The sequence below is a fragment of the Hypanus sabinus genome, chromosome 2, assembly GCF_030144855.1.
Source record: "Hypanus sabinus isolate sHypSab1 chromosome 2, sHypSab1.hap1, whole genome shotgun sequence".
Lineage (NCBI taxonomy): Eukaryota > Metazoa > Chordata > Chondrichthyes > Myliobatiformes > Dasyatidae > Hypanus > Hypanus sabinus.
In genome coordinates this window covers 74,042,093-74,053,291 of record NC_082707.1, presented here as the reverse complement: position 1 = coordinate 74,053,291, position 11,199 = coordinate 74,042,093, and the positions used below count along the sequence as shown (strand labels likewise).

The 11,199-nt window shown below is 41.9% G+C and overlaps 1 protein-coding gene across 1 annotated transcript; it reads left to right on the top strand.

Moving 5' to 3' along the window:
- The first annotated feature begins 400 nt into the window (after positions 1–400).
- On the top strand, positions 401–8,644 carry LOC132379933 (uncharacterized). Its single transcript, XM_059948308.1, has 3 exons — positions 401–475; positions 3,258–3,389; positions 4,403–8,644. Exon 3 carries the CDS (start codon positions 4,569–4,571, stop codon positions 7,938–7,940), a length of 3,372 nt encoding a protein of 1,123 aa, XP_059804291.1. The 5' UTR covers positions 401–475; positions 3,258–3,389; positions 4,403–4,568; the 3' UTR covers positions 7,941–8,644.
- Positions 8,645–11,199: the final 2,555 nt, after the last annotated feature.

Here is an 11,199-nt window from a genome sequence, read left to right as displayed (position 1 = left end):
ACGACCGCTGGACCAAGTGTGTACATGAAGGAGGGGACTATGTTGAAAAATAAATGTGCTAGGTTTTCTAAAATTTACTCCTTCTATCTTAGCCCACGAATTTGTACATAGCAAAAATTTCAAGTTGATGATTTTTCATCAAATTCTGATGGAAGGTCGTCAACCTGAAACATTGGCTCGACTTTTCTCCCTCCAGGGAGGCTGTTTGACCTGCTGAATGCCTCTCTCATTTTCAATTTATCACTTCAAATTCATACATCTGCAATTTATATTATAAAATTAATAATCACTGAAACACTAACTGGGAAATCAATGTTAATATAAGCAACTGTATTGTTTGCATTTGTATGTTTACTTTAACACTTTTTTAAAACCATTTTATGAAGTTCACAAACAGAAAGATATAGAGGAATGTTTTCGCAGTCTGGTGAACAAACTGAGTAGCAAAATGGATCAGGAGCATAATATTCTGAAGGTAAAATTGATCTGTTGTGATACTGATAATCGATTTGTTTATAAAATGTGCCTCGGTTTACCTGTAATTCGATCTATACTTTTCAGTTTAATTTTTCTATTTCCTTATTTAGCATCATTTTTATACAAATGCCTGCCATTCTTTACAACCTATTTCCTTGAATGTTCTTTCAACTGTTTGCTCACTCATTCTTCCACGTTCTAGGACATACTGTAAATAATTTTTGAATGTTTTTAAGATCCTGGGTATGATGTGAAGCCAAGTGGTTAAGTCATCTACAATAACAGCCTTGAAAAGATGGTGGGACAAGTACATGGATAGGAAAGTTTTAGGAGGATATTGGCCAAATATTTTCAAATCGGTTTAGCTTGAATGGACATATTGGTCAGCATGGTTCGATTGGGCCAAAGGGCCTGTTTCAGTGCTGTATGACTCTGTGTCCAATGAACGATTTGTATTGTACTCAAAAACTGATTTTATTGATGTATTTCTACCATCGTTACAATTCAGTCACTGATCTGGTCTTACTCTGCCAGAGCCTCTTGACTACTCATGTGCTGACCTTCCAGAGAGTGACCCACCTTATGGCCTCCTCTCCTTCAGTCAGCTCAAGTTTCCATGTCAAGTACACACAATGGACACAGAGTGTCTGACAGTCCTCAAGGTTAACCACACCACCTTTGCACAGTGAAATGTTCTGTGGCTAAAAAGTGCTGAGAAAGGTGAAGGAGGAAACACAGACAATTGATTGACAATTATCTATCGCTATACCTTTATCACCTTTGATCACTTTTGTTATCTCCCTGATGAAAAGTTAATCTCCTCTTCAATGTACTGATTGATTGTCTTAGGCCGTACGCCTGGAAAAAAAAAGATATTTATCCCATAAGTCACTTTTATAAGGCAGTTATACAATTCACACATTCAAGTCTTGAAGTATAGATAGGCCATGAATTCTCCAGGTAATAGAGTGCACTAGTCACAGCTCAATCACCATCTATAAGTTCACTGATGACACAAGTATTGTTGGCAGAATCTCAGACGGCAATAAGACGATAACGGGAGTGAGATAGAGTCTGGTATAGGCTGGTTGAGTGATGTAACAACAACAATCTTGGACTTAATGTCAGCAAGACCAGGAAGTTTATTGTGGACATCAGGAAAAGGGAGTGGGGAGAACACATCAATCTTCAGCGTCAGAAGTGAAAAGGATGAATTGCTTCTAGTTCTTGAATATCAACATCTCAGGGGATCTACACTGGGCCCATCATGTTGATACAATCATGAAGAAGGCTGCAGAGTTTGAGGAGATCTGCTATGTCACCAAAGCCTCTAGCAAATTTCTACATATGTACTGGGGAAAGCATTCTAGCTGGTTGTATTGCCACCTGGTGTGGAGGCTCCAAGGTGCAGGATGGAAAGGGGCTGGAGAGGGTTGTAAACTCAGCCAGCTCCAGCACAAGCCTTCCTCCATCATGGACTTCTTCAAAAGGTGGTGCCTCATGAAGGCGGCATCCATCCTAAAGGATCTTCACCATCTAGGACATGCCCTCTTCTCATTGCTTTCATTGGGAATGAGGTACAAGAGCCTGAAGACCACATGTAGAATTTTAGACAATCCTCATAGAAGGATCAGAAGTAGAGAAAGTGAGCAGTTTCAAGTTCCTGATTAACAATATCTCTGAGGACTTAACGAGGCCACAACATATTGATGCAGATATATGAGGCAAGCCAGTGGTTATATTTCTTTAGGAGTTTGAGGAGATTTGGTTTGTCAATGAAAACACTCAAAACCTACAAATGTACCTTGGAGATCTTTCTGACTGGCTGCATCACCGCCTGAAATGCAGAAGGGGGGCACTGCTGCACAAAATCAAAATATATTGCAGAAGCATGGAAAATCAGTCAGTGCCATCAAGGGTACCAGTCTCTGTAGTATCCAAGACATCATCAAGGAGTGGTGTCTTAGGAAGGCAGAATGCATCATTCACGATTCTCAGCAGCCGGGACATGCCCTCTTCACATTGTTACCACCAGAAAAGAGGTGCAGAAGCCAAAAGGCACACATTCAGTGATGCAGGAATAGCTTCTTCCCCTCTGCCATCCAATTTCTAAATGGGCACTGAACCCATGAACATTACGTCACTACTTTATTTCCAGTATTTTGCACTACTTATTTTAATTTACCTATTTAATAGATATATGCATATATATGCACTGTAATTCAGTTTGTTTTCACTGTTTATTTATCATGTATATCAGTGTACTGCTGCTTTAAAACAGCAAATTTCACTCCATTTACTGGTGATATTAAATCTGATTTTGATTCCCCTCTGCCATCAGATTTCCGAATGGCCAATCAGCCCATGAATGCAATCTCACAATTCCACTTTTCCACAGTTCTTTTACTTCTTGTACAGTATGGTAATTTTTGCATCTTTTTGCCACTGTAAAACAGCAGACTTCACAACAAGTATCAGTGATAATTAACCTGATTGTGATTCATGAGAGCAATGATTCCAGTGTCAGGGGGAGAATGATGGCCGGTCACTTCCTCCTTGTGCCACACTCCTGTGAAGCTGAACAAGAGCAGCCAATTAGTGTTGTTGCCAAGGTATCATATTCACGTGGTGTTCAGCCCTTAAGGATATTTATTGTACACCTTAATCAAACAAATGAGGAATCTGTATTTTTGAGAGCAATTTATAAGGTATCAGTTTTCTTGTACTAAATTCCAACTGATTGATCACAGGCTCAGTTCTCATTGGGTTATGTCTTGTAGATTTATCAGGTCACCATGGTTAACTCATTGAAGTGTTTAAAATGCAAACAATCCATGGATGAAGACACTGTTTTCCTGGATATACCTCTATCTGTTTGCTCATCTAATGCTGCAGAAAATTTTGATTCCATGGTAAGTTAAAAAAAACAAGGAAAATAAGGTAAATATTTCTTAAAAATTAGAGTGATTGATTACTCTCCGGCAGTGAGTTTAACATCACATTTTTATTCTTGATTCCACGAAGATGAGTCTGTAGTTCTTCATGCTGCAAATCAGAGGAGCAACAGAAGCAGCTGAATGGTAAAAATAATATTTTTTCCTGGACAAATCATTTCCTTGAGCCCTTTAGTACTGCCAGATGTCAGTGCAATGTCTTCACTGGTGAGACGTTTCAAGTACATACAATGTGGAATTCCATATGAAATGTATTCACATGAGGATTTACAACATGGAGAGTGGATGGCTGCAACATTTGAAATGTATAGCAAAGAGATCTTCAGCTAATCTTCAACTTTGTATTGATGAAACAGGAAAAGTAAAACTCATCTCTACCTTACATTTTTCAGAGATACTATTTTCAGCACTTGCCACAAATTCTTACTGTGCTGTCTTTACGACAGTTATTTAGTTTATAATATTTTCGCTTAGTAATTCATTCAATAGTATTTTCTAGTTAGAATTAGAAGTGTTTAAAGTATATTCATTGCATGTAAAATATATCGGCATGCGATGACGTCACATCCGGTTTCGCCGCGTCTTGTGGGAAAATACCGGTTTGAAATTAACGCGAGGGTGGGGGCTCACCACAAGGCACACCTGAGCAGAAGTTGTTTTGCAGGCATGAGAAATCACAGTGAGAGCAACGCTGTAAGTTAATAGATAATCGATATATTGAACTAAGATGTTAATGCCGATCCTGTTAGAAGTAACGACGGTAGATAATGTTTATGCTTTCGTTAGTTAAAGAGTCGCGGATAGTTTGCATGGAAGTGTATTTAAAGTAGTCAATGGAGCAGGTAAACTCTCCCCGTATACTGCACCTTAGTGTAATGTAGTTATAGTCACCTTTGCAAGTATTTACACTTGAAATGTGATATTAAGGAAGGAACAAATACTGTATCAATCTTGTATTGTTTTATCAACAGTTTTCACCATATGTTAATGTGAAGAGTGAACAGTAAATGGTTAATCTTACTGCGATCTGGTTCTTATTAACTGTGGTTTATCTCGACGTTAAATTCGGCGTTCGTGACACGCGAAGGAGAACGTTACAGTGAAAAAGCGGCATTATCAGGTGTTTCAAGTGCTGCAATGTCAGCTCGATCCAGCATCAAGTTGACGCCGCCCAGCGACAAGGGCGGTAAACCGATATCAAGTAAGCCCACCCAGGCGTCATCAGGTGTTCCAAGTGCTGCAATGTCAGCTCGATCCGGGATCAAGTCGATGGCGCCCAGCGACAAGGGCAGTAGAACGACATCAAGTAAGTCCACACAGGCAAGAGCCAAGGCAGAAGCCGCCAAGGTGCGACTGCGTTACGCCAGACAAGAAGCAGTTTTGAAAATGAAACAGGCCACCAGAGAAGTCGAAATCCAGAAAGAAAGGGCCGCCAGACAAAGAGAAGAGGCTGCCAGAGAAGCCGAAATCCAGAAAGAAAGTGCCGCCAGACAAAGAGAAGAGGCTGCCAGAGAAGCCGAAATCCAGAAAGAAAGGGCCGCCAGACAAAGAGAAGAGGCTGCCAGAGAAGCCGAAATCCAGAAAGAAAGGGCCGCCAGACAAGGAGAAGAGGCTGCCAGAGAAGCCGAAATCCAGAGAGAAGGGGCCGCCAGAGAAGCCGAAAAGGCCGCCAGAGAAGCCGAAACCCAGTTGGAAATGGCAAAAATATCGACAGAGTTGCAAGTGCTGCAGCTGGAAAGAGAAGAAGAAGCTGCCATGGCGGAAGCAGAGTACATAGAAGAACCTGAAGGGTCGCGTGATCTGACCGAAGAAAGATCTACTTTAGAAAGGACCAGACTGGAACGCACAAGCGACTATGTACAATATCAAACAGACAGGCAGGCTCGTCTCCCCTCTCCATATGTATTCGATAACTTCCCCAGCTACGAGAAACCTCAGAGAGTCACGATTGCATCACATCCATACGAGGAAGAAAATTTACCCTCGCGGCTCCGTGATGAAGTCAAGAATGAAAGAGCTGACAACCGATATTCTTTTACACCAAACTTACAAAGTTCGATGCGAAGAGACGCGGAGGTCGAATCCAGGATGGCAAATTCCATGAGAAACGTGCGCTCTCAATCATATAGGCGCCAATGTACTTCTCCAGCCCGCATGCCGCTTACAGCCAATCCCACGCTGCAGTATTTAGCACGACGGGATCTCGTCACTTCGGGACTGTACCAGTTTGACGATAAACCCGAAAATTACCGTGCATGGTACTCCACATTCACCAACGTGATCGACGGAGTCCAGCTCAGTGCAACCCAAAGGTTGGACCTTATGGCGAAATGGCTGGGGAAAGAATCACGCGACCAGGTGAGACGCATACGTTCAGTGTACATCAACAAACCCGAGCTAGCCTTAAGCGAAGCGTGGGAGAGACTTTGGGAGAGATATGGGGCCCCCGACATTATTGAAGTGGCGCTATATCGACGTCTGGAAAACTTTCCTAAGGTGTCAGCCAAAGATCACTTTAAGTTAAGAGAATTCGGAGATTTACTCATGGAGATCCAAGGCGCCAAAGAAGATGGCTACTCAGCTGGTCTAGTATACCAAGATACTCCATCCGGGATTAGACAAATCGTGGACAAACTTCCATTTGGGCTGCAGGACAGGTGGCTGACTGTTGCCTCAGAGTACAAGGAAGACCACAGTGGTCGATTTCCTCCCTTTAAGCACCTCACTGAGTTTGTGCGCAAGGAGGCGAAGAGGCGAAACGACCCTAGCCTCGTGGATCCAGGAAGCAGTTCGATTTACACCAAGCCAGGTAGATCCTCTTCGAATGTTTTCAACATTGATAAACCCGTGTCAGTGCTCAAGACTGAAGCCCTTACAACTAACAACGACCCTGGCAAGTATTGTCCATTGCATAACAAACCTCACCCCCTGAAAGCATGCAGAATGTTTAGGGAAAAACCCCTTGAAGAGAGGACGGCTCTTCTCAAGGAGAAAAGAATATGTTTTAGATGCTGTTCCTCAACCTCTCACCTCGCCAGAGAGTGTACGATCGCCGTGAAGTGTCCGGAATGTGATAGCCCAGATCACGTCGGGGCCATGCATCCCGACCTGTCACTGCAAACCGACAGCGCTCCTTCACCCCCACAACAGGACGGCGGGGAGGGAGAGGCTCACTCTAGGTCAACAGCTGTCAGCACGAACTGTACAGAAGTTTGCGGTCAAGCTCAGTCAAGTCGTTCTTGTTCCAAGATCTGCCTCACTAAGGTGTACCCTAAAGGAGCCAAAGACAAGGCCATCAAAGCCTATGTGATTCTGGACGATCAGAGCAATCGTTCACTAGTCAGTCCAGAGTTCTTTAAATTGTTCAACATTGAGAGTGAGCGGTTCCCATACTACCTCAAAACTTGCTCTGGCAACATGGAAACCCAAGGAAGGAAGGCAGAAGCCATCCAGATCGAGTCCCTGGATGGTAAAGTCGTCATCTGTCTCCCTCCGCTCTTAGAGTGCAATGAAATCATGAATAACCGCGCTGAGATCCTGACACCAAGTGCGGTGCTACACCAGCCGCATCTCCACCACATCGCCAAACACATCCCAGAACTGGATCCAAAAGCAGAAATACTCCTGCTATTAGGAAGAGATGTAATCCGGGTACACAAGGTTAGGCAGCAGGTCAATGGACCACACGACGCCCCCTTTGCACAACGCTTGGATCTAGGCTGGGTGGTGATAGGAGGGGCGTGCCCTGAAGACGTACACAAACCGATGGTTAACACACTCAAGACCAATGTGCTAGAGAGTGGCCGCCATTCAATCTTTCAACCCTGCCCGAGTGTCCCATGCATTAAGGAAGCAAAACAAGACGTTAACAAGCGTAAAGTAACCGGCGAGATGCTAGGTCAGTCAGTTTTCGTTCAAACCGAGCACGGAAACAAACTTGCACAATCAGCTCAAGATACCATTTCTTTAAAAACCAAAGACACCAAGGTCTTCAGAGATGAAGCAAATAATGGGGTTGCCCCATTGCCTTTCAGAGAACCACGCCAGCGCTCACCAGATAACAAAGAGCAGGCAGTCAAACGGTTCACGTCCTTACGGAAAACCCGGAAAAGGAAACCTGAGATGCAGCAACGCACCCGATTGGCCCACGAGGTACTGTGCACCCTAATGGCAGAGGTCACAGCCATTATAAACGCACAATCACTCCTACCCAGAAAACCCCTTTATACTTTCGCCATTAACGCTCCTTACGCAGAAGGCAGGAGCACCTCCTCCACCAGGAGACTTTTCAGACAAGGATTTGTACACAAAGCAATGGAGACAAGTCCAGGCTCTGGCAAATCAGTTCTGGCCTCGCTGGAGACAAAAATATCTACCTTTGTTGCAACAGAGACAAAAGTGGACAGAACCCCACAGGAATCTTCAAGTTGGAGACTTAGTCCTGCTCAGGGACAAGCAAGCCACCCGCAACAGCTGGCCAATGGCCAGAATCACTGCTACATTCCCTAGCGAGGATGGACATGTCAGGAAGATCGAATTGAAGACTACCGACCAAGGCGATGTGAAAATTTATCAAAGGCCAGTTACAGAAGTTATTCTACTTCTACCCAATGACTGATTAAGAGACTAAGTTTGTACTCTGCTCATTGTGACCTTACGAAGGTCAAGCGGGGAGTGTGCTGTCTTTACGACAGTTATTTAGTTTATAATATTTTCGCTTAGTAATTCATTCAATAGTATTTTCTAGTTAGAATTAGAAGTGTTTAAAGTATATTCATTGCATGTAAAATATATCGGCATGTGATGACGTCACATCCGGTTTCGCCGCGTCTTGTGGGAAAATACCGGTTTGAAATTAGTGCGAGGGTGGGGGCTTACCACGAGGCTCACCTGAGCAGAAGTTGTTTTGCAGGCATGAGAAATCACAGTGAGAGCAACGCTGTAAGTTAATAGATAATCGATATATTGAACTAAGATGTTAATGCCGATCCTGTTAGAAGTAACGACGGTAGATAATGTTTATGTTTTCGTTAGTTAAAGAGTCGCGGATAGTTTGCATGGAAGTGTATTTAAAGTAGTCAATGGAGCAGGTAAACTCTCCCTGTATACTGCACCTTAGTGTAATGTAGTTATAGTCACCTTTGCAAGTATTTACACTTGAAATGTGATATTAAGGAAGGAACAAATACTGTATCAATCTTGTATTGTTTTATCAACAGTTTTCACCATATGTTAATATGAAGAGTGAACAGTAAATGGTTAATCTTACTGCGATCTGGTTCTTATTAACTGTGGTTTATCTCGACGTTAAATTCGGCGTTCGTGACACGCGAAGGAGAACGTTACACTTACATTTCAACTGAAACACTTTGAATTCAAATACAATTACATGGCATTTCAGAAAATTACAGATTGCATTACTGTTTCCCCTGGTTTGGAATTTACAAGATCTCAGGTAACATTTTTGTCATTAGGAACAATACTGCAGTTTAAAATAATACTGAATTTTAAATCGAGGTGCATTCCAGAATGTTGTAATTTGCATCATTCATTTTCAGAATGATTAACTCAGCAACCCCAGGGGATTAAAAAGCATTGTTCTGTTGGGGCTCCAGATTATGGTTGGCAGTAACTATCAGGTAGTTCGTTGTAGTACAGTTTTTTAGTTTTCCACAGTTCTTCATTGTTAACAGTAACTCTTAGCCAGTTACTGTTGTTTCTTCCACTCCTTTAGTTTTATTTTATTTGGAATTTTAATATTTGATGTATCAAATATTAATAAGAATTAATATTCAGTTTTATCTCAGAGAGTTTGGAGTGTTTCAATTTTTCTTTGAATGTTCACTTTGCTTTAGGTAGGACATAGAACTGGGCTAATACCGTATGTATGGCTCTGATACATTTGGTGCTAGAATTTGTAGTTACTCTGGTCCATCTTGCCTGCCTTTAATATTTATGATACCTGGGCAACACAATGCTCATATTCTGCATTCTATCTGAAACCATGTGATCTCTATAAGAGGTGAGAAAGAACAGAACTGTGTCACTGATAGATTGTGGTTTCAATGTTTGATCTCGTCAGTCTGTCTTGTGTTGACAAGTCTGTTACAAAACACATCTAACTGTGTTTGCCATGTGAGACCATTGGTTGCACCCGTCCAACCACTGAAGTTAACAGAAACAATACATCTGGCACATGATCCTCTCATCTCCTCTGAGATTATCTTCAGTGATTAAGTTGAAAATCTCCACTGGTATTTACAATCACATTAATTATATACCTTAAATGAGGTTTATTTTTATTTTCAGGATGTTCACAATGAATGGTGTGTAAAATTTACAGTGAACAGGGTAAGGCATGCACATAAATGTATTCATGTTGTAGGAATTTGTGGCTCACTTGAAAAGTATTTTCTCCTTTAGATGGGGATTGCATGCACATCTTTAGTTGCCACAGTGCCACACGATGGCATAAATCCCTGTGTAAGAATGGGAGGAGAGAGGATAGGGTAATCTTTTCCATACAAATACATCTATTGTTCAAAATTTGGAAGTTTAGACTCAGTTGTAGCATTCTGGGGGCAGCTATGCTTCATGTGTTTGATCACATCAAGCTACAATGTGAACCAGTGTTTGTACAGAGCTCGGCAAACAGGGATCCTTGTGGTAGGAAGTCTTCACCATCACCACTGTTAGCAGCAGTTAGGTATCATGATGACATTATTTATTTCAGCTGATCAGTTAATAGTAGAAACATACTGAGGTAGTCTTCACATTGAATGATAGATGACCTAAGACTGAAGTAAATTACACAGTATATGACTACTGTCCATTGACCTACCAGTGCTCCCCTAATAATTAGTCAAAGAAATGTATAGATCAGAAAAAGGCCCTTAAACCAATCTGGTCCATCCTGAAATCACTTTAACTGCTTTTTCCCATTGACCTGCACCAGAACTATATCTTTCCGCTACCCCAACCATCCATGTACCTATCTAAACTTCACTTAAATGCTGAAATCAAGTCCGTCTGCACCACTTATGCTGGCAGATTATTCCACACTCTCATGACCCTCTGAGTGAAAAACTTTCCCCTTGTGTTCCCTTTAAACTTTTCACCATTCACCCTAAGCCCATGACTTTTGTTTCTAGTCCCAGCCAACCTCAGTGGTAAAAGCCTGCTTGCAGTTATTCTATCTATACCCCTCATGAGCTTGTGTGCCTGTATCAAATCTGCTCCCAATCTTCAATGTTCTAAGGAATAAAGTCCTAACCTATTCAATCTTTCCTTAATAACTTAGATTCTCCAGACCAATTAGCATCCTTGTGAACACCCCTCATAATTTTGTATACATCTATCAGATCTCCTCTGAATCTTCTATGTTCTAAGGAATAAAGTCCTAACCTATTCAATCTTTCTTTATAACTCAGGTTCTCCAGACCTGGTAGAATCCCAGTAAATTTCCTCTGTACTCTTCAACTTCTTTCCTGAAGGTAGGTGACCAAAACTGCACAGAATGCCCCAAATTAGGCCTCACCAACATCTTATGCAACTTCAACAGAACATCCCATCTCCTGTACTCAATACATTGATTTATGAAAGCCATTGTGCCAAAAGCTTTCTTTAAAATTGAAGTACCTCTAATGATTCAAATTAACACCAATGTCACTGGAAATGAAAAACAGAAGGGTTGTTTAAAGGGCCAGGCAAGGATAATGCTGTTTACATGATTGCCAAAGTTAACAGCATTCCCCATCTTCCACTTCCT

Excerpts from the sequence above, each read along its gene's own strand:
- LOC132379933 (XM_059948308.1), top strand. The coding sequence starts at position 4,569 with ATGTCAGCTCGATCCAGCATCAAGTTGACGCCGCCCAGCGACAAGGGC.